The sequence below is a fragment of the Sugiyamaella lignohabitans genome, chromosome A, assembly GCF_001640025.1.
Source record: "Sugiyamaella lignohabitans strain CBS 10342 chromosome A, complete sequence".
NCBI classification, from domain to species: domain Eukaryota; kingdom Fungi; phylum Ascomycota; class Dipodascomycetes; order Dipodascales; family Trichomonascaceae; genus Sugiyamaella; species Sugiyamaella lignohabitans.
In genome coordinates, this window is record NC_031672.1 from 3642082 (window position 1) to 3664683 (window position 22602).

General features: G+C 47.0%; 9 protein-coding genes across 9 annotated transcripts; 3 read left to right on the forward strand and 6 right to left on the reverse strand.

Moving 5' to 3' along the window:
• Window positions 1–104: 104 nt before the first annotated feature.
• On the reverse strand, window positions 105–2918 carry BCK1 (mitogen-activated protein kinase kinase kinase BCK1; the record flags this gene model as incomplete). The annotated part of the gene is made up of 1 exon (XM_018878007.1): window positions 105–2918. The coding sequence occupies one exon, from the start codon at window positions 2916–2918 to the stop codon at window positions 105–107; it is 2814 nt and encodes a 937-aa protein (XP_018735354.1).
• Window positions 2919–3143: 225 nt separating this feature from the next.
• On the reverse strand, window positions 3144–5483 carry AWJ20_1156 (uncharacterized protein; the record flags this gene model as incomplete). The annotated part of the gene is made up of 1 exon (XM_018878008.1): window positions 3144–5483. One exon carries the CDS (start codon window positions 5481–5483, stop codon window positions 3144–3146), a length of 2340 nt encoding a protein of 779 aa, XP_018735355.1.
• A 706-nt stretch (window positions 5484–6189) lies between these two features.
• On the reverse strand, window positions 6190–6927 carry MRPL49 (mitochondrial 54S ribosomal protein YmL49; the record flags this gene model as incomplete). The annotated part of the gene is made up of 1 exon (XM_018878009.1): window positions 6190–6927. One exon carries the CDS (start codon window positions 6925–6927, stop codon window positions 6190–6192), a length of 738 nt encoding a protein of 245 aa, XP_018735356.1.
• Window positions 6928–7388: 461 nt separating this feature from the next.
• On the forward strand, window positions 7389–10289 carry FZO1 (mitofusin; the record flags this gene model as incomplete). Its single annotated transcript, XM_018878010.1, has 1 exon — window positions 7389–10289. The coding sequence occupies one exon, from the start codon at window positions 7389–7391 to the stop codon at window positions 10287–10289; it is 2901 nt and encodes a 966-aa protein (XP_018735357.1).
• A 227-nt stretch (window positions 10290–10516) lies between these two features.
• On the reverse strand, window positions 10517–11152 carry AWJ20_1159 (uncharacterized protein; the record flags this gene model as incomplete). Its single annotated transcript, XM_018878011.1, has 1 exon — window positions 10517–11152. One exon carries the CDS (start codon window positions 11150–11152, stop codon window positions 10517–10519), a length of 636 nt encoding a protein of 211 aa, XP_018735358.1.
• Window positions 11153–11442: 290 nt separating this feature from the next.
• On the reverse strand, window positions 11443–12723 carry AWJ20_1160 (queuine tRNA-ribosyltransferase; the record flags this gene model as incomplete). The annotated part of the gene is made up of 1 exon (XM_018878013.1): window positions 11443–12723. The coding sequence occupies one exon, from the start codon at window positions 12721–12723 to the stop codon at window positions 11443–11445; it is 1281 nt and encodes a 426-aa protein (XP_018735359.1).
• Window positions 12724–13114: 391 nt separating this feature from the next.
• ELP4 (Elongator subunit ELP4) lies at window positions 13115–14683 on the forward strand (the record flags this gene model as incomplete). The annotated part of the gene is made up of 1 exon (XM_018878014.1): window positions 13115–14683. One exon carries the CDS (start codon window positions 13115–13117, stop codon window positions 14681–14683), a length of 1569 nt encoding a protein of 522 aa, XP_018735360.1.
• A 465-nt stretch (window positions 14684–15148) lies between these two features.
• Window positions 15149–17365, forward strand: MET30 (Met30p; the record flags this gene model as incomplete). Its single annotated transcript, XM_018878015.1, has 1 exon — window positions 15149–17365. The coding sequence occupies one exon, from the start codon at window positions 15149–15151 to the stop codon at window positions 17363–17365; it is 2217 nt and encodes a 738-aa protein (XP_018735361.1).
• A 215-nt stretch (window positions 17366–17580) lies between these two features.
• Window positions 17581–20412, reverse strand: CHS2 (chitin synthase CHS2; the record flags this gene model as incomplete). Its single annotated transcript, XM_018878016.1, has 1 exon — window positions 17581–20412. One exon carries the CDS (start codon window positions 20410–20412, stop codon window positions 17581–17583), a length of 2832 nt encoding a protein of 943 aa, XP_018735362.1.
• Window positions 20413–22602: the final 2190 nt, after the last annotated feature.

The window sequence follows — 22602 nt, forward strand, 5'->3', positions numbered from 1 at the left end:
CCAAGCTTCGTACTTACGACTCTTCTTTGAAATTCCAAAATCAGAGATCTTACAAACACCATCTACATCTAATAGGAGGTTATCAGCTTTGAGATCCTAAATGGTTAGTATTTGATAATATCATTGCGCAAGATGTCAAACCATAGAGAATTGCACATGAATCTCACAAATCCCATGGTACTCTTACTTACTCTATGAAGGATGCCTCGTGAGTGAAGGTATGAAAGTCCATCAAGAACCTGGTGAGTAAGGGATTTGATAATAGGTTCTTCGAACCTGCCATACATTCGCAAGCATCGTCCTACTGATCCACCAGGAACATATTCAAGAAATAGGTTGTACACGTCAGGAAGAGCTTCAAACCCAAGATACTGCACAATATTGAGATGGTCCAGGTCTTTAAGAGTCTCAACTTCCGAGTGAAGCGCCCCAACAACCTCTTTCTGACGCTCGCTATCTTTATCACTTATACTTTGAGGAACTTCGACTTGCTTTACTGCCATCATTTCGCCTGTTGTCGCATTGAGCGCCAAATATACCTTGCCAAATGTGCCTTTTCCAATAAGCTCACCCTTGACCCATACAAACTGCTTGAATTCGCCCTTTTGATCACGAAGCGTACTGAGATTTCCATCACGAATCTCATTTGGCTTCATTTCAACCACTTTCTGGCCCCACATTTTGGTGCTCTTTCGACGTAATAGTGCGCCGCTGGTAGGGAGACCAGAAGCGTTTGCTGACGAGAATCGCTTTCGCGCTTCGCTAGCTTCTCGAGCTACAATACGCAGTGATTTCATTCTAGTTGGAACTCTTAATTTTGCTGCGGGGAATTTAGAGTTGGTGACAGTCGGGCCATTGTGAGCATCTGAAGTTATAGCCTCTGCCACAGACAGTTTACGTTCTGTATCTTGCTGAGTAGATGCTGGTAGCGTGGTGGCAGCAGAAGCAGCAGCAGCAGCGGCAGTTGGTTTGGCTGCTCGTTGCTCTCTTATCTTTACAGGTTGTATCCTCCAAGGTTTACTCTGATGAACAGGTGATTCCTTGGGCTCAGTTACTGGTGCAAGTCCGCCAGACGTCGTGAGTGTTGCATTCTCTGTCTCCACTGCTGAACTGGCAATGGGAGAAAGTGGATCATCATCAATAATTGGCTGATCCAAATCAGTATTTGGAAAGAATCGATCCATGTTATCGTACACAACTTCTGGTGGAGGTCGTACGGCCCATGAAGTTCCATATTCATCCACAATCCTTACTGGAGATGCTATAGTAGATGACGACTTATAAGGGGTGACTGGAGACAAAGCCGGGTGGCTAACTGGAGAGCTGGTGGTTTCGACATGAAGCTCTGGTTTAGGTTCAACCAATGTCGGTGGTTTCTTGGCCCACAAACCATCATCATCTGAAGAATCATCATCGTCGTCATCGTCAAAAGCAGGTGCTCCTTCAAAGGAAATCTCATTTTCCGCAAACTTTTCATCTGGACCCATTGACTTTTCAGTTGATGGGCCAAGAGGACTGGGACGGCCAAATTCTGGCATCTTAAATATGGGTACCATTGTCCCGTTGTCACTTGAACTGCTATTACTGTTCCCTTCATTGGGTGTTAGCATGGATGTGTTTACAGAAAGCGTACTAGGTGACCTAGAACCAGTCAGCGAATCAGATCCCTTTCTAACCGGTTTCCTAGCTACAGCGTTTTGCGAGGTATTACCCACATATGGCATTGGAATGAGAGTCTCGCTCTGACCAGGACTATAAGTCTTAACAGATGTATTTGGAGGAACGTCCTTCGTATTGAGTGTGACTTTAGTGTTCGGAGGTGTAGAAGAAGCAGGTTTTGTAGCTGCTGACAAGCTTGATTGCGATGTTGGAGGAGGTGTACCAACACTAGTCTTGGCTTCTTTTGAAAGAGATGAACTATTTTTCTTATCTACCGTGCCTTGTCTCTTTAAAGAGGTAACACTCTTTATAGACTGAGAACGAGTCAGACTCTTAATTGATTGCGATCTGCTGACTGGCGGTGGAGGCGGATCACGAAGTGCAACAAGATTGGACGACGCTTTACGTTCATATGGAGATGGCCTACGGTCGTCGAAATTAATCTCTCTCCTTGCTGGTCTGATAACCTTAAACGAATCATCAGAAGGTCGATATTGAGTTTTAGGAACACCAGTCTGCTGTTCATTCAAAGCTGTAGTAGTAGCAGTTCCAGTTGCAACACCGCCAGGATTAGTACCACCAGAATCGCCCTCATGAGGCACTAACCTGATAGTTGGAGCATTCGAGTCTGAAGAAACATGGATTTTAACTGGAGATTTGACCTTCTCTTGCTGATTCTGTGTATTAATCTTGAAATAATCTGTATTAGCCGAGTTCCCGCCATCGTGTAACATATGCGACGGGGTATTGAGAAATTGGAAAGGCTCATTCTGAGGCGATAGATCGGATAGTGACAGGCTACTGGATGATTTGTGTGGATCTGAAAGAGAAGAAGATGTCGAGGACACAAACAGTTTTATACAATCTGACATCTGATGAGAATAAGAAGTATGTAAAACATCATGGAGCATAGAATCCTCAAGTGCCTGGCCCTTTTGACAGCCAAACTCCGTAAGATGGACCACAATATTGTGAACATCCAGACCCAGCTCAGTAGCTACGACCGATTTCACCTTGGCAACTGACGACATGTCAGGTATTGATATTGCTGTAAACGTTTTGTTGTCTATAGTGGCGAGAATGGTCTGTTTTCCGAGCGACGGAACAGCTTCTTTCTGGGGGCGATACTTAGGGTCCAAGAAAATGAACTTATCAACTGCTTTGAATGGACTTGTCTTCTTCTGGACGGGAATATTGTACAAAGGAGACGTTGGCGAGTCAATACGCAAGTTGTCCCGGCTCTTGCTTCTATCGCGCATCCGAAACTTCTTGAACAATCCCCGATTCTTCCTATGTTCAGGTGGATCAAGAATATTAACCTTAACATCTCTGTTGATACCACCGTCTTCCGATTCTAACAGACTGGTGGTGCTGGTCGTTTGAGCCAGCAGGTTAATAAGCGATGACTCAGACGAGTTCGACTTATTATGACGCCGCAAAAAACCCGGTCGAAATGATGGCGATATTGGAGCCTATATGACTGGTTAGTACGTTCGTGGCTCTGCCTCCGGCGGCTGGGGCTCCGCCCCAGACCCCACTGCTCCTCTCACTCCGCTCGAGTAGGGCGTCGGCGGTCCCAACTGCGGAATACTTACTCCTTGGAATGTAGTTTTGGACCCACTTTCGAAGGTGGACATCGGTCGCTGCTTTGGCTGGGACATTCTTGGGCGTGGCTGTACTGTCTCGTACGAGGCTTTCTGGTCGATAGGGTTCGAGATGATTCTTTCTAATGGAGAGGTCGTTAGAGTGTCTTCAGCTGCAAGCACAGGTCGTGGCTCGTCCAGTGAGTTCGAGATTCGTGGAAATTCTGTCACTGATGATGGTCGTCCAGTTCGTGGCGACAGTTCCGTTGGGGGTATCAGGGTATTATTCGTGTAAACATTATTTTCGTTAAAGTTAGTAATATTGTTAGGGTTACTGTCGTTAGAAGTTGTCGAGTTGGTGGATGCTGACTTGTCCAATAGTTTTCGCAGGTTATGAATAAACCGCGATGGGCTGGTGTCGTATTCTTCGTTTCTCGTCGAAAAAGGTCCGAGTTCTTTTAGTTTCTGATAATTTACAAGGGAAAGGAACTGGGCTCCCTGGATATTACGCGTGCGAAACGTGCTTATCCAGTCAGGGCCAAATTTATTGGCCTCTAACCATTGACAAACTCTTTCGTTGGTCCAGTCACTGGGCTCGTTTGCTCTCCATGACACAGCGGCTGGACTAACTACTATTGACTGTGATCGAACTTTCGTAGCTGGAGGTGTCTGAACAGGTATCTCGTTAGAAACAGACCCTATCGTGCTGATACTACCAGTTTCCAGCCTGCTGGCATGTGATGGCAAATAGTTGGGTAGCGCACTCGTAGAACTACCAGACCCTATGCTACCAACATTGCTATGGCTGGTGACGTCGGTATATGTAGTTAATGGAGCAGCAGGTGTTGGAGAATATGTCGTAATAGGCGATGGAGCACCTTGATATCGTGTATACTTCAGTGGAGTCGACATTAGAGGAGAAGAGTTTGCTGAAGACATGATTCTCGAGCCAGGATGCCCACTAAGTGTCGAGCCGGCACCAGTATTGCCCCCAGTGCCAAACCCGCTGCCACTTCCAACTGGAGGTGAACTCATAGGAAATCCAGGACTGGACTCAAAACCACCACTGGCAGAGATATAATTCGAACTCGGTGAAGCCGTAACATCTGGTGAAGTGTTTGTATTTACTGGCTGGTTACCAGCTGACACTGATCGGGGGGTATATGGCAGATTAGGCTGTCTTGCTGATGGGTATACAGCTAAGTTGTTTACCATAGAAGAATTAGGATATACGTTTACAGACCCGTTTTTCCAGCCATGGCTACTTTGACGTTGTGGATATGGCATTGGAGACGAAAAGTTGCCTGGGTCAGACTGATGATGACCTCCACTGCCAACCAATGGTGAGCTATTAGCATTTGAATGGGCTGTATGGTACGAAACTGGGCTATCTCCACCAGACAAAAATGACGAGTCTGCATTTGAACTACCATTGGCGTGAGCTTTGGCATAGTAATGAATATTGTTGTAACTGGCACTGCTATGTAGAATTGGAGAGTTTCCACTCACAGCAGTCGTATTAGAATACAGATACGGAGATGATGGCAAATGTGCTGTAGCCATTGTTGGCCAACCGTTGCTGTTGTTACTAGTTGATCCAGGACTGGTACCACCAGAACCGCCAAGAGCTGCACTTCCACTTGTGCTACGAAGTCTGGACCCAACAGGTGGGTGACGGCTTTCACCATAAACATCTTTATTGCTATTAGCAACACCCGTAGTATTCACATGGTTAACAGAGCCAGTAGAACTAGCAGGAGTCCCAGTGCTATGAAGACCAGGACCAATACCAGTAGTACCCGAGCCATTGACACTAGGAACACTTTCTGAACCAGTTGTAGAGTCAATAGGACCATTGCTAACTACAGCTACTGGTTCTGAGCTTGTGGATTTCTTTCCAACTTCACTGTGTCCTGTATTTGGTCCACTAAATTCACCATTGGCATGACTTCCAGCAGATCCGGTGCCAGATCCGGTACCAGCTGTAGTGGCAGCTCCAGTACTGCTACCACCGCTACTGCCGGCACTACCACTTCCACCACCGCTCTTACGATGCGAGCGATGAATTCGAGGACGGGCCATAGCAGGATATGGGTCGTCAGCAGCCCCTGAGCGTACTGAACTAGTAACAGCTCTGAGATCAAAGTCAAAAGTACCAGTATCTGGGATGCCGAGTGCGTGACTCAAGTCAGAGGTGGGCACCTCATCTTCCTCGTACTCAGCTCGACTCAATCTCGGCATGATTTCGAGGGTTGTTTCTCAGATAAAAAAGCTACTCCAGTTATCAGTGAAACACGCTCATTTAACAAATCAATATTCCACTCTGAGACAAAATGTTTCTCGGTATAATTTTCTTTTTTCTTGGGTTCTTTCCCACAATTCCTGTTGTATTCTATAGGCTTCTATCGAATCTTATTCAGTATTCAGATCGGTCCCATTCAGAGCACCTTACTCATGTGCATCAGCATGTGAATGCACTATAGAACTCAATATTAGACTATGAGTCGTGATCCGATATCAGGCCCGTTTGCGACCGGTTGATTTTTACGCAGCTCAATCAGTCAGACCGATTCGGATACACCGACACACGTTTAAATCCGATGAATTTCGTAAAGACAACCAATTCTTGCTCGGTTGACTGGCTTCTCACGAACCTGATCTCGCGATGGTCCGCTACTTCACGAGCAGCATGCGCGCGGCTACATGTTCAGGAAGAGCACTTCTCACTTCCAGCATTCGGCATCACAATTTTGGCCCCAAGGACTCTATTCAGACCTCATTTTCTATTCTCATAACTAAAACCTGTCCTCTGATACCCCTAGCAACTCCTGCTTCACAGGAGCAACGGGGTCTGGGGCGGAGCCCCAGCCGCCGGAGGCAAAACTCCCCCCCCCTCCCAGTACCCAGTCCGTCAAGAGCATGTACAATATATTATTTACAGGAAGCGTTAACCTTTAGTTGAGCCGTAGTCCTGGTTGACCCGGAGCTCAGAGATGCGGATGACAGTGAGCGCATTTTTGGCGACCACGTGGCGGACATGCCTTCTGCGTCGTTTGGATTTGCTGAACACCGAGCGCTTGACCCGGGTGCTCTCGACAACAACACCTTTGATTGAGAAGACATTCGAATCGATGCGTGGGTTGCCGGTCAATGTGTAGTCGCGAGAGCCAATAACCGAGACCTGGTCGAAATTCAGCACGTCGCCCACTTTGGCCTCGCTCAGTGATACTGGGAGTAGGATATTATCGCCTTCAGTGACCAGAAATTTCCGGTCGTACATGTGAATTGTGGCATATAAAGCTGAGGCCTCTTTCAACGGCGTGATATCTGCTGGCTTGGTGTATCTGAATCGTCTTTTCACAAGCGCTTCTGACGACAGCACTAGAGGCGAGATGCCAGTCTCGATTCCGCCTGTCTGTTGTGTAAATTGTTCGAGCTCTTCAGTCGTTTCCTGCTGATTCTCATGCTGTTGTGATTCCGGCCAGCTAACATTCGAGCCGGCACTCGTCCTAGTACTAGTTCCAAGACCATTCTGAACACCAGCTGATCTGGTGAACAGCGACGCTGGACTCGACGAAAATGCGAATTTTTGGGCCTTTAACAAACTTCCAGAACTAACCCCCGCAGGCTGTCGCACCAGCAGTGCGTTGGCCGACCCCGCTAATCGCGTCAGTCTCGAGATCATCTTTTATTTCCGGCAAAGTCTGCTCTGGATCTCACTCTCAAACCACTCGGTTCACGCACTTCCTGAATTTTTCAGTCCCTGAAATTTCACACCTGCAGCAGGGTAAATTCATCACGTGACCAGTTGGAGGGGAGGGGGTCACGGGAGGGTGATGGGACTCCGCCACAGGCCTCCGCTGCTCTTCTCGCTTCACTCGAGTCGGTTCCAGCGACGGTCCTAGCCATCTCCTGCGAAGCAGGAGCTACGGGGTCTGGGGCGGAGCCCCAGCCCGCCGGAGGCAAGTTCACTTCGGACCGGCGGGCCATGGGCCGCATAAGTGGCCGTTTTTGGTTGTGAAGCGGGTGGCTACGGTTAGAAAAAGTAGCGGTCAGGGGAGAGTTGGTTTACGGATTGATTTTGGTTTGAAACTGGTTTTCTGTTGATTTACCGGATTTTTGGTGAGAAACAAGAAACAGTCGAGAATGTCGGGCACTTCTGGTGACTGCGGGAGCGGCAGTGGCAGCGACAGCGGCGCCAGCAGCAGCAGCTCCAGCAGTAGCAATAGCAGCAACAGTAGCGTGACCGGACCTCAGGTGTATGATAAGGGCAAGGCGAAAGCTCCTGAGATTCGAAGAAATGATTCCAACGAGGATGGTCTTGACACTAATGGCCATAGCGAAAATAATAGACCTGGTCTTGGCTCGGATGGCGTTGATAGTAACATAGATTTCGGGTTTGACTTACGACCGGATGTCATTTCCAGCAACAGATCACTCAGCGCGGCAGCTGGAAGTAGCAGTAGTGGCTCGGGAAGTAGCAGTTTTCACAGACGAGCTCCTTCTATTAATACTCAGAGACAGGCTTTCACTCAGATCAATCAGTTGCAGTATAATCAGAACCGGCTGGTTCTGGCAGGTGCTATTCAACAGGCCACTGACTTGCTCAATGACCTCCAGCAAATGAACAGAGTATGGCCTATTTATTATCCTCGAGAGGCTGTTGAAGGTCCCAGTAGTGAAAGTGCTAGTACAAATACGAATGATAGTGCAAGTTCGACTGCAAATATGACTGTACTGAATGGTGGTGCAAACTCGAGTACAAATGGTACCGTAAATGGCAGCAGCGACAACAGCACCAGTTCACAGAAAGATAGTAAGCATCAAGAAATTTCTGAAAATGGAACTGGTAGAAGCCAGAATGGAAATAGTATCAACAGTTCTGATAATCAAGGGCCTCGTCTGGTGGTTCCGTCTGCGTCAAGACAGCTTCAAGTATTCAAGCTGGATCTGAAACTAGGATCTGGGTCTGGATCTCAAGAATTGCTTAATTCGCTGGAAAAGAACTCGGTTGCTTCGCTACTAGATGCCAAAATTGTTCAGACTCTGAAACATCTGGCGTCGTTGAGAGAGCGTATTAATGATACTGCATCTAAAGTGCTTGTCACTGGAGACTTGAATTCGGGTAAATCTACGTTTTGTAACGCTTTGCTGCGAAGACGAATTCTTCCTGAAGATCAGCAGCCCTGTACAAACGTATTTTGTGAAGTGCGAGACTGTCGTGAGAATGATGGACTTGAACAGGTGCATGCAGTACTGATTGATCGTGAGTACGATCGCAATGACGAAGCTACTTATGAGATACATGGTCTGGATAGTCTAGACGACTTAGTTTATGAGTTCCAGAAATACTCGATTCTCAAGGTGTATGTTGACGAGAAGCGACCACCTCATGAGTCACTGCTTCGTAATGGAGTGGTGGATATCTCACTTATAGACGCACCAGGGCTGAATATGAGCTCTTTCCAGACCACTAGAGTGTTTTCCCGCCAAGAGGAAATCGATCTAGTGGTGTTTGTAGTGAGCGCCGAAAATCATTTCACTCTATCAGCCAACGAATTTATTTCTAGTGTGGCTAACGAAAAATCATTTATATTTATTGTTGTCAATCAGTTTGACAAGATCAAGGACAGATCACGATGCATGAACAGGATTTTGGGCCAAGTCGAAAAGTTGTCCCCCCAGACTCATAAAGATGCCCGGGACTTTGTGCATTTTGTCAGTTCTAGGGATGTTGGTACCAGTAGTGGTGGTGGAGGTGGTGACGATGGGCCTGATGGAGATGATGGAGATGGTGGTAATGGAAGAGATGACGATCTCAGTCCTGATTTTGATCGTTTGGAAGAGTCGTTACGAAACTTTGTGCTGGAAAAACGGTCATTGTCGAAACTGGCACCTGCAAAGACATATCTTAACAATATCTTGCAGGACATTGAAATCCTGTCAGAGGTGAATATCAAGTTTACAAAGTCAGAGCGTGATTTAAGACTTCATGAACTGGACGATATGACACCCAAATTCGAGCACGCTCTCAGTGATAGTGTCAAGGTCACCGAGAAGATTGACAAGGATATCGAGCACTGTGCCGAGAAACTGTATGAGCACACCAAGAAAGAACTCAACAGAGTGCTCATGCAAACCGGCCAGTTGCCATCTGTCAGTTATACATCTATTTTCGACGCATACAATTATGCCAATAGCATTCGAGCAGCGATTATCCAGCGAATTCAAGACGCTGTATACGACTGCGAAGTCCATGCCAGAAAAGAAACTGCTATAGTAGTCAACTCGATCAAGTCATTGGGAATTCTTCATTTAGGAGAGCAACCAGCGTTCTTAAAGATATTCAAAGAAGATGCCATGTTTACTAAAGGACGACACAACCTCGCACGATCCATCCAAGCCGAGCTTTCAGTGTCTGATTTCATCACCGCTGCTGCTCCTACATGGGTTAGTGTAATTACCAACCCTTTTAATTCACTACTAACTCTTGGCGAGAAGAGCAAGGAACTGACATTGTCAGAGATATCTGAACCCATCAGCCAAGTAGGAACTGTCAACAACGCTCTTACCGTAGCATCGGTTATTGGCGGTGGTCAGATGATCTTACAATCGAAATGGCTCAACCACGCTCTGAACGCAGTCAGATGGGTCGACTTCCAACTTCTAAAACGATTACTAGTTCCTGCCCTGGTAGTTGGTTCTGTCTGCGGAGTGGCATACGTGATCTCCGAAGTTCCCAACTCAGTTCCACGAAACGTATCACGCAAAATCGCCCGTGAAGTGGTCAGCCTGGGCTATGTCGAAGCCAACGCCAAACGAATCGCTAAAGAAAGCCGCAAAGTGTTAAAATACCCGTCTCAAGACGTTCGCACCGGGTTCCAACGACTCATCGAAAACACTGCCCATCAACGCGAGGCGTGTGAAAAGTCTGCCAAAGAAGCACAAGCGGGCTACGAGTACTTCGTCAAACTCCACACCGACGCGGCGCACCAACGGGCTCTCATCGACCAGTGCAACCTCGAGACGCATCTCGAAGTCGACTAGCATAATTTTTTTGGTCTATAATTTGATATGTAAATAGCATTATCCTACATCCCACCCGACGTCTGCCTCCGGCGGCTGGGGCTTCGCCCAGACCCCGCTGCTCCTCTCGCTTCACTCGAGTCGGGTGTGTTGGACCCAGCATTTTCTAGGGACCCCGTAGCTACGACTCGAGCGAAGCGAGAGGAGCAGCGGGGTCTGAGGCGCAGCCCCAGCTGCCGGAGGCATGTCTAATCCTCGTACTCCCCTTCCTCATCCAGGTCCTCTTCACCGTCACTGGACGGCTCTTCGTCGTCGTCATCGTCGGAGATGAGCCCGCGCCACTTCACCATTCGGTTCTGAAGATCTATACGGTCGCCAGCGACAATGAACTTTCCCTGACCGAGGTGGTGGATGGTCCGCTGCTCTTGGCGGTCTTTATCTATCCATGCTCGCACCACTCTTAATACAAACAGGTCGTATTTGCTCACAAGACTGGTGTTTTCAACCACACATTCGAGATTCGCAAGACACTCGCCAATCAGGGGAGCTTTGACTTTGGATCCTTGGACTGCTGTCAGGTTATATTCTCGGAACTTATTGACCTCGTCGCCCGAACAATTACCAATATCAACGACAGTCTCGGCCATATCCACTGTAGGAACTGCAATAACACACTCTTTGGTTTTTTTAAGAGTGTTGAAGCTGTAATCCCACGGACCCAACGAGCACGCTATCAGCGTCGGATGATGGTGCTGCAGCATCATATGAAACCCCATGGTCATAACATTAATCGACTCGTCTCGAGCCCGAGTCGTCACCAGCACAATCGGACCCGGTTCTATCAACTGACACACTTTCTTGAGCGGAAAACTGTGTAAAACCATCCTCGATATCAACCTCTAAGATCTGAAGCAATCTACGATTCTATCTTGGAAATGCAATTATATTGCCGCTTCGGGTAACCCCCTGTCGATCTCCAACATCGGATCTCGGGGGTCGACCCTGCCTCCGGCGGCTGGGGCTCTGCCCCAGACCCCGTAGCTCCTGCTTCGCAGGAGAGACCGGACTCCCCACGCCCCGACTCGAGCGCAGCGAAAGGAGCAGCGGGGTCTGGGGCTCAGCCCCAGCCGCCGGAGGCAGAATTGGGTCCGTTAAATGCTGTTCTATGTACATTTTAGAGGTCTATGTTGACTGTTTTGAGGGCCGTGATGGCCCAGGAGGGGTATTTTTCGCGGTCCCCGTTGTACAGGTCGTGGAAGAACTGTTTGACGAAGTCGGGATACGAGTCTTGCAGGATGGCACGTCGGGCTCGGCGCATCAGTTCCAGTTGGTAGTACACGTTGTGGAGGGTGAGAAGATGTGCTCCGGCGGTTTCTTTGGCTGCCAGGTGGAAAATAAAAGATCTTGTGATGCCGAGTCCACCCTCGGATTTCGGTTTACAGATGGGACAACCGCATCCTTCTTCGACGGGCGAGAAGTCGTCCATGTACTTTCGGCTTCTCAGGTTGAGATTGCCGAACCGCGTGATGGCGTTTCCAAATCTGGCGGTTCTGGTAGGATATACACAGTCAAACAGGTCGGCTCCTAACGCTACTGATACCACGAGGTCTTCGGCATATCCTACTCCCATACAGTATCGGGGTTTGTTGGCAGGCAGAAGATCAGTACAGAGAGACACAACTCTACAGTACGATTCTTTATCTTCTCCTCCGGATAATCCTCCAATAGCAATTCCAGGAGTGTCACGAGCAGCCATTTCTGCGCAACATTGACGACGTAGGTCGAGATCTAGTCCTCCTTGGATGATGGCGAATAGGTTCTGTGTGTCGGGGTTCTTGTGGGATTTTATACATCTATCGAGCCATCTGATGCTTCTATGCATGGCCTCCTCGACACGAGGTCCTGTAGTCAGAGTAGCTACTACGTCGTCAAGTTGCATCATGATATCTGAACCAATACTGTTCTGTAGCGACATGGAATGTTCAGGGGTCAGCAACATGGGCGACCCGTCGTGGGGACTCAGAAAATTCACTCCTTCTTCTGTGATAGTAGCAAGTTTCAATAACGATACCATTTGGAACCCGCCACTATCGGTGAGGATGTTTCCATTCCATCCTTGGAGTTTATGAGCTCCTCCAACGGTATCCAGAGTTTCTTGACCTGGTTTCAGTCCCAAGTGATATGTGTTATTTAAACAGATTTTACAGCCCAGATCTTTCAGTTGTTCATAGGTCAACCCTTTTAAAGACGCTTGAGTGCCTACTGGCATAAACATCGGCGTTTCTACTGTTCCATGGGGTAGTTTCATGGTCGCAGCTCGTGCTTTGGATTTCGAACATTTTCCCACCAGTTCAAATTTCATAGCTGGTCCTTGGTAGCTGGTAGCTGTCGAGGACACGCTGGAAATGCTTCCTAGAGCTCCTTTCTCCACACTTTTCTGAAGCAGCCCGCTCATTATCCTCATAAATATTTTATTTTTGTTCCGAGCTTATCTACCGTCGACGTCGAAAATCAAATTTTTGTTTTTCTGTTATGTAAGGTTAAATACTGCAGATCGGCAAAAGATAAGCCTCAGGGTCCAGTGCGAATTCGTGAACTAGGGTGTCTTTTTTTTGCCTCCGGCGGCTGGGGCTCCGCCCCAGACCCCGTGGCTCCTCTCGCTCCGCTTGAGTCGTTATCCACTGGTGCCTTTTTCTTTTTTCTCTGGTTTATCGGCTTGCGAATGGTGCTTCGAGGGGAATCATGAGTCGCACGGCTCAAATTTTTTGGCATGTTCGAAATGCAAGTCGATCCAGGTATCTTCACAAGATCTCTCACTGGGTTAATTGAACTTGAAACCATTGTCAATGTCGTTTAAGAAGAAAACTGTCGTAATATCTGGTGGGACTGGGACTGGAGCTGTTGGAAGAACTCCAGCTCAGTCCATGGTTCCAGGACGTGTTCCTGCTGTCCCAATATCAACATCTGGACCAGCACAAATTAGAGGTGGTCCAGTTGCCAGAGGTCCTGTTCCAGGATCTGGTGCTGGAATTGCTCCGGGATTGAGTACTTCTAGGGGGCTGGCGTCTGTACGGACGGTAGATGTTACTATTCAGAATCGTGGTTCTTCTTCATCTCAGATATCAACTAGCAACATCATGGAACATGATGGAGTGAGACCCTCTTTACAGACATCTGCTCCTACAATTTCCCTTGGATCCAGTAGTCTGGATAAGTTATTAAATCATGGTGGTCTGCCATTGGGATCTTTATTGGCAGTTGAAGAATCTGGATCAACCGATTTCGCCAGTATCATTCTACGGAGCTTTGCCGCTCAGGGTATTGTTCATGCTCGATTGCTGGATCAAACTAAAAAAGCAATTGCTCCTACAAGAATTGTCGTCGTTGGGGGTGACGATTCATGGGGCATGGAACTTCCTGGCGTTTATAAAGACAAGAAAGAAGCTGCTCGTGAAAACCTCAGGAAAGAGCAGTCGAGAATCTCAGTAGGAAACCTTGCTAATAATCCTTCTACGACACGTATAACAACTGGATCCAATAATGAAGAAATCAACTCCAACTCATCTCCTAGTGTCACTTCCTCTACCGATTCAGCTTCAGCTAATGAGACAAGTACCGCTTCTGGTGACTCTACTACTGCTAATACTACCACATCTGGCGAAAGTCGTAGCTCACATGATATGAAGATTGCCTGGAGATATGCGCAGAATTCAGCACCGAAGAGCAATGTTGCTAACGAAACCGTAACCTCGAAACCTAATTACACAACATTATTCGACTTCACATCACGACTAATACCTAGACCCAGTGTCAATGAGATCAGTTATATCCCAGTGAAAACCAGTTTTGCATCGATAATATCACAACTGGAGACGATATCTCAGCAAGCCAGTAGTAAAGGCATGGTTCTCAGGGTGGTAGTTCCATCTCTACTACATCCAGCAATCTACCCACCACATTTTGCACACCCTAACGAGCTAATTCCATTCCTCCACTCGCTTCGAGGTTTATGTCGCAAGTATCCACAGACTCTCACGGTCATCATATCACTGCCATTACAACTGTTTCCCCGAGACACTGCTCTAATCCGGTGGTTCGAGCTATTATGTGACGGTGTCCTGCATTTAGAACCGTTTCCAGAAGAAATCATTAACGAACTTCGAGAAGCCAATTCTAAAGATATTGGCGGGTCCTCATCCTCCAAAACAACGTCGTCGAGCAATGCAAACCAATCACAGGGGCTAGTTCACATTTACAAGCTTCCTGTCTTCTCAGAAAAAGGAGTAATGGCTGTCCGCAAAAGTGAGCATGCTTTCCGTGTAGGACGCCGCCAGTTCGAAGTCCAAGAATGGGGCATTCCTGTCGAAGATGCCCCAGGTCCCGACACCGAAGAATCCAAAAAGCTCGACTACTAACCATCCAAAAACTGGAGACCCCACGCCCGACTCGAGCGCAGCGAGAGGAGCAGCGGGGTCTGGGGCGGAGCCCCAGCCGCCGGAGGCCATCCCCAACCCAAACGAGCACAAATAGACATATTTATACTTTTTTTGTTCCCCTGCCAGCCTCCGGCGGCCGGGGCTCCTCCTCAGATCCCGTGGTACCTGCTTCGCAGGTGGGTTTAGGACTCAGGGGTGGGACCTGCTTTGGACCCTGCAGATGCGCATCTGCGTAGGGTAAGTATGCAAGATAATAATATGGACTCGCAGCAGAGATCTGATAAGAATCTTTCTGTTGAGTATCGGCGGGACGACGGGTCTGCTTCGGACGGTGCACCCTGATTCATGACTGAAACCGTAAAATAGATTGGTTACAAGGTGTAGTTAGGGTCGCGTCGCACAAGACGTTTAGATTTGTGTCAATCAAGTTTAGATGGAATAATAATGCCTCGAACAAACGGAGTAGAACGATCGCATGGCACTTTTGGACATGGATCCGGGAATGGAGGTGGTTTGGGACGTGGGAATCTCAGTCCTGAAGAACAGTCGCCTCGGGCATCTCAGGAGTCGGTGGGAATAATATCTTGGCAGAATGGAACTATTCCGAAGATTCGAATCCGAATCCCTAGTAATACCCGCCAGAAGCTTGCTAGAGTCATTAATAAGACGCTTCCGGCATTTATTATCAATGGACTTAATGAGGTTAATATCAGTGGTTTACCTAATGATCATTCTTCTGGCCTTTCAAGTGGGTTTTCTAATGTATTTGATAATGGGCAGGGTCATGGACATGGTCGTGGTAACCACAACAACAATCTGGAATCCGACAGAACTTTCAGCACTCAGTCTGCTTCGCATCTTCATACCGGTGGGTTTGCTAACACATCTTCCCGGTCTGTTAATTCGGATCATGTGATATTAGAAGGTCTGGCTGTGCCGAGCTCGTCTCATCATTCACTTCATCATGCGAGGTCCACGCTGTCGTTTGAATCGGTTCCGTCGATGATGTCTAGGGCGTCGCAGCGGTCACAACGATCACAACCGGTGTATGATATCCAAGGGTCTGCTGTCAATGTTAATCCCAGTGGTAATGCCAATGTCAGTGGTAATGTTAATAGTTCTATTCATGGTTTTGGTGTTGGAACCAGTGGTAATAATACTGGTTCTGGTAGTGGAAGTGGTAACGGTTCGATGGGTGCTCCTATAACTAGATACTATTCATGGACCTCGACTCATTCCGGAATTCCTTCTCCGATACATAACATTACGATAAGAAGCGTTTCTGCTTCGTGTGGAGGTGTACCAAAGCTACAATCTGATAGGGATAGTACTAAGAGCACTACTTTTGGAGAAACCGAGTCGGGAATCGCGTTTCTATATGAAGGACAGCAATCTATAGCGTCGTCTCAAGATGATGACCGCTATGATCCTGTAAAACATTTGCCGGCGGAAATCGTGGCTCAAGTGTTTCGTAACTTGGATGTAGAATCAATCAACACTTGCCGGCTTCTTTCACGAACTTGGAAACATGCTGTTGAATCGGACAGTGTGTGGAGACAGAAATTCTATGCCAATGGTTGGGAAGCTACCAGTGATGTCCTTGAACCTGGGTTATATTGGGAGCAACTATTCCGGACTCGCTATATATTAGAACAACGATGGCTCAAAGGAGCAGTGTCACCAAAGGTACTTGCTGGTCATGCTGATGGAGTGTACTGCGTACATATGGACAATGAAAAGATAGTCACCGGATCCCGAGACAGGATGATTAAGATATGGGATCTTGAAACGGGTAAACTGTTGCAGACTCTCGGAGGTGAGGGTCAAAACAACATTGTAAGACGGACAAGAAGAAGCTTACCTTTGAATGAAGCACAAGATAGAGGAGCTGGTGATCATCCTGCTACAATACAGCATACCGGGTCTATTTTGTGTCTTGCTTTAGATGACAGTATTATGGTGTCAGGATCGAGTGACTCGTCTTGTATCATTTGGCAGTTGCCAAAATTTAAACCTCTGAAACAGGTATACCGTCATTCAGACGGCGTGCTCGACGTGTGTCTAAGCAAGGACTATATTGTTTCATGCTCGAAAGATGCTACCATCTCTATCTGGGATAGAAACGATCCAAATTACACATTGAAATATAGGTTACACGGCCACCGAGGACCGGTCAATGCAATTGATTTACGTGGTGATTATTTATTCAGTGCAAGTGGAGACGGATTTATCAAGATGTGGAGCGTGTCAACAGGCACATGGATTCGTGATTTTCAAGCCCATTCGAAAGGACTTGCATGTGTTCAAGCGTCAGATGATTGCAAAACCATTGTTAGTGGCGGCACTGACAATGTTATTAGACTGTGGGATGTGGAAACAAGCCAGTGTGTGCGCACCCTGACTGGACATAAAGGGCTCGTGCGGTCCCTATATATCTTGGGTGACAAAATCATATCAGGATCATATGATCAGTCTATTCATATCTGGGATATTAACACTGGCAAGCTACTCACAAATCTGAGTGGTTGGCATGGCAGCTGGATATTTAGTGCCAAAGCTGATTGTAAACGCATTGTATCCACATCATTCGGCACCAAACCGGTCATTTTAGATTTTTCATACGGGCTCGATAAACGGTATCTAAAGTGCATTCAAAAATAGAGCTGCTGACCATGGTCTAGAGACCCGTCTGGGACTTGGCCTAGGACGCTGGGGTGAAAGTCCCACTTAATACGAATTAGTATATGACATTATGATTTGTATTTTATTTATTAAACACAATCGGAAGTTGAAGTTTGAAGTTGTAGTAAAATATATTTCAAATATTTGCGAGTCATGAAAAAAGGTATAAAAAAGATGAGAAGAAAATATATGCATTACTTTTGGCCAGTAATAATTGGCTTGCGTCTTCTATTCATAGTCCTGTTCTTGGTCTCTGAAAGGTATTTCACACCGCTTTGAACAAGGTATGCAGAGGATCCGATGGCTCTAAACAGGGCCAGGCCTGCCACTGACCACAGGATGATCTTTAAGTAAACGTTGTTGTTAGTACTATCAAGTCCGAATACCTGGGTCATGATCATTGCAAGTAGTGCGTTGGAAATCATCCAAACGAGCACAACTCTGGTTCTGACTTCACGGTAGTAATCTTGTTGGACAGTAAGCTGGTTAGCAGGGGCTTCAGGGATTCTCGTACGTTCACGAAGGTTGTGAAGAGCCTCTTCGTATCCACTATCAATATCAAGTTGCTCAGAGGGCATTTCGATTTCAACGACATCTTTTCCAGCCTCTGTCTTGACAACAGCAGAACCCAAATCCATCTTTTGCTCGTTGTCACCCTTTGTACCCCAGGTGACATCATGAGTATTACAGAAGGCGTAGATTTGCAGAGTACAGACATAGCTTGGCAAAAGGAAGAAGTACTGCAAACTGGAGGTAAAGACGTGCCACGGATCAAAGTAAAGGAATGACATTAGAGCATAAAGTCCATAGGTTGAAGCTAGAGATACGATAATGGTGGTAAACACGTTGTTTCCAACAGTCACGCCATCTCCCGAGTTTCTCAGAGTCTCAATGACAAAGTAAAGACCACAGCCGGTTGCGAAAGCAGACACAATGGAAAGCAAAATCATGCAGGTCATGAACAGTCCATGAGCACCCTGTGGTCTGTTACCGAGAGACAAAACGAACAAAGCAGCGATGACCGAAATCAAGATATACTTGAAGATCAAGAAAATGTACTCAGCACCATTGTTTGGAATAACAACCGGTTGACTACCAGCAAGAGATCCGGCAACGAAGTAAAAGGCTAGGTAATAGTTTGCCAACGAAAAAAATGTAAAAATGAGTTGGATGAATTGATATAGAAATTCAACGTGGAGGAAGAACTTTCTTGTAAATGAGTGATCGGTTTTCCAGACTTGTCTGAAATGGGTCAACGAGTAAATAGCAGCGAAAAGTGCACCATTAAGCCATCTTCTACGTTGCGAAATAAACTCGGGAATTGCATCTGGAACATCTGTCTCACCAGTTGCGGCTCGCACATACTTCAAAACCCACTTTTCATCCCTCTTCGCGACCAGTTCCCAACAAAGAATACGATCCTCTGCTAGATACATGTTAGAGGTGAAAACGTCAGTGTCGTTTCCATGCAATGTTTCTCCCTTAAAATACGAAGCCAGAGGACCGGTACCATCCTCGTGGTTTCTAAGTGCTCTGTATCTGTAGGCAGATAAAGCTCCGGGTAATACTGAGATATATCCAAAAGCACTCTCCAAAGGCTTATCGAGAATATTGGACATCTTGTATTCGAAATTCTGGGCAGCGACCAGTGGGTTAAACAGGTTGAGACCGCCCTTTCCAGTCATGGCCTTGATCTCACCGCAGGCACCGGCCACATTCGAATCACTATCAAAAGCCTTCCAGAGGTGGTAAATAGTGTCCCTACCGGGTCTGGTACCCACATCGAGCAGAACGGTGACATTAGGGTTCAAAAGAGGACAGAAAGCATTGAACAACCATCTGTGAGAGTTGATCTTCTTCTGGTTCTTTTCCTTCAGACAGAAGAGCATTTGAACGGGAACAATACCCTTTTCAGCACCCTGAAATTTAAGGTCGTCGTCCAGAGATACTTGGGTGGTATACTCGAAAATGTGTGCCTTGACTTCTTTACCGTTGACAAAGTTCTTGGCAATACCTTCTTGATACACACCCATAGCAGCTAATACGTCCAAAACTCTTGGGTTGACCTTTGTACGACCGTCTGATACAATGGAGACGACAATTTTTTTCCAACCGTCTTTACCCCATACTCTACTTTTGTGTCTAGAGCAGAGGTGTGCAATGTTTTTCATCACTGCATGCAAAGTTCTTGTGAACGATTCCTCGTCTTCGTTATACATGGTAACACAGATACACAGCTGGATTTCACGCTCGTAAATAGCAGGACGAAGGGTAAATCCAGACTCGGAAAAGTCATCAGGATCCGAAGTACAGGCTGTGTATCTCATGTAGACAAACTCATCATTGTCACGTCTAGGAAGGAAACTATACAACTTGGTGGGAACAGGACAATCCAAAATCAAATTACCTCTAACAAGCTTGACCTCCTTTCTAGACATGGATTTGTGTCTTCTGGGGTGGGCCTTGTCTGGCAATTCGTAATGCTCGGTACTCAGAGTAACCTGACTCGACGTTGTAGATCTGACATCGTCAAAAGCAGCCTCAACCTCTTCAACAAACCCGTCCTCTGAATCACTATAATCAATTCCGGCTATAGCTCTTCCCCCATGTTCTCTATCGATTTCTTCGTCACTATCACTGTCGTCAATAGTAATAACGGACTCAGTGTTGGATGCAATGCTGTTTTGACGACCATATTCATGGTGATGGTGGCTTCCTGCAAGATCAGCTCCAGCTCCTCCTACAGCTGTGGGCCTAGCAAAACGGCCTGTTCCATAAGGGGCATGGAAATTTGGCTGAGGGGGTAATGGAATTGACGAAGCAGGATAATTTGCGGTGCCTGGAGATGGAGCTCTTGGTAAAGGAGATCCACTGCTGGCAATTGAAGGACTCTGATCTTTCAAAGGGGATTCTAAACGAGTCCACTCGGCTCTTCCAGCGCCAAACTGACTAAATCTAGTAGGTGAACCTCTTGGAGTGCCGTGCACAGACGTGCTATCCCGTCGACTACTTCCGTGGTTCGACATGCGACTAGGAGATCCTGCTGGTGAGCTGTATGGGTTGGCCAGGTCGTCTATATAACTAGTTAGTGACTGATACAATTCACCCGAACTACCTCTTATTCTATCCGACAACTGTGTTGTTTGTGGAGAACCCCGTAATTTCAACCAATGCTCAGAACGACTCAAGACTTACCCAAATAATATTGCTGCCTGTTTGGCGAATAAGCTAATGGAGACGGTTGTGTAATGGTTGGTGGAGCAGGAGCCCCACCGGCAGCAGAACTGCCCGGAATTTCTGGCAGATTCCTGGGTGCCGGTGAGCCCCTAGTAGGGGAAGTTGGTCGATTATTATCCATAGCCAATTGTGAGGTGATGAACAAGAAATTGCAATCTCGTTTCTAGACTTCTCCACAACGACTGAATGGTAGACTTATATAAAATCACCGACAAGACAAACGAAAAAAAAGAGTTTGACAAGAACGTATAATATGTCTGAGTATTTAGGTTAAGTTCAGCATCTGCTGCACCGCCGCTATTTATTTGGGGTGTATTTTTCTATGCATTGTTTGTTGTTTTGATCTCTCCTAGTTAGGAGCTGTGCAGGTACACAAAGCAGATCCAAGGCATGATCGTCCGACGCTAAGCCAGTTGGGCCGAGATGTAAATAGTTCCTGTCAGCGGAGAAAAAGTTCAAAAAATGATATATAAAATACAACCGACTACTATTTCCTGTTGAATAGTGTTTTGGCCAAGGTTTAAACATGCATAGATTTTGTATTACGGGTATGTGTAATCGCTAGCCATCTACTTTAATCTTGATTTTACTGAGTCTATTTTGGCACCTGGAAATCACTGATTATGCGGCTTGCATACTATCACAGGTGGTAGGTGCAGGCTATTTTCAGTGGGTCTTGAGTCTATTGGATCCTAAGAAACCTTGCTGGCTTGTCAGTAGCATGGAATGGACGTTATGAAAACAGCGAGGTTGGTGAAGTCTGTATGGCGCGTATTAATGAGGCGGTAGTTTCCAAATTTCTCAGCCATATTAATAAGAGGCTGTGGGTAATATGAGGTGAATGGTTGGTCGGCTGTTCAGTGACGCTATTAGCATGCATGGTATGACACTGGACGACTGGTCCAGCAATCTCACGAGCGGGGATGTGATCTTGCCATGCAAGTACCACCTTTTGAAATGGCTGATGATGCCTCAACTTGTGCTGATTCAAGCCATCATGCCATCCATGTATGCACGTAGTACCTGCCTCTGACCAGCACTCCACTTCTTGAGAAAATTATAAAAGAACTCTAGTTTGATCTCCTCTACCGAAGAATTGACACGACCTGACAGTAACTGGTAAGAATTGACAGCTTATTACCCTGGTACATGTCAATCCAGTTAGAGTTCAAAAGACCGTCCGCTGCAGCTAGACATATTTGCCCGTCAACACCTCACAGTAAGCTCATCCGTTTCCTGCGGCCAATCGAAGATTAACTGGCAGCTCCAGCACCTTTGTCTCACCAGACAATGGACCTCAGGCCCTGCCAAGTCGTCACACAACTGCCATTGGCCAGTGACCTACCAAATAGACTGCCCGATGCAGTATAGCTGTTATGCAGGGACGCGAGGATCGGCCAGAATCTGTGCACATCTGTTTACAAATCCCGGCCCCGAGACTTTTCCGACGTTCGCGAGAAGTGCTACGGGACGGGGTCCTGCCTCCGGCAGCTGGGGCTGCGCCCCAGACCCCCCGGCTCCTCTCCCTTCGCTCGAGTCGGTGCGTACACGGTCCCAGAACGCTCCGCGAAGCGGAGCACAACGGGGTCTGGGGCAGCGTCCCAGCCGCCTGAGGCCTGTCCCCGTCAATAATGGTTCCGGGAGAGTGGTCGGAGGTGTTTAGACCGGGTTTTGTCCCCAGTCAGTCCTTTAGTATCCGTGAGCCGGAACCCTTCCGACCGGAGAGGAAATACGAGTTGAATACGATACCTGGTGACTTTAACTGGGTCAATTGAGCCTCGAAAACTCACTCATGAGCTTAATTTGCAAAATATTACTTGAATTCGAGTGTTCGAGTGCCTGGAGATACTGCTGAGACTGATCACTTGCATCAGTTCACTTATTCCTATCGATGTGTATCGTTAAGAGAATATTTCAGTCAGATGTGCGATATTTACGAGATAATTTATTTCGACATGAACGAGCATATTTCCAGACCG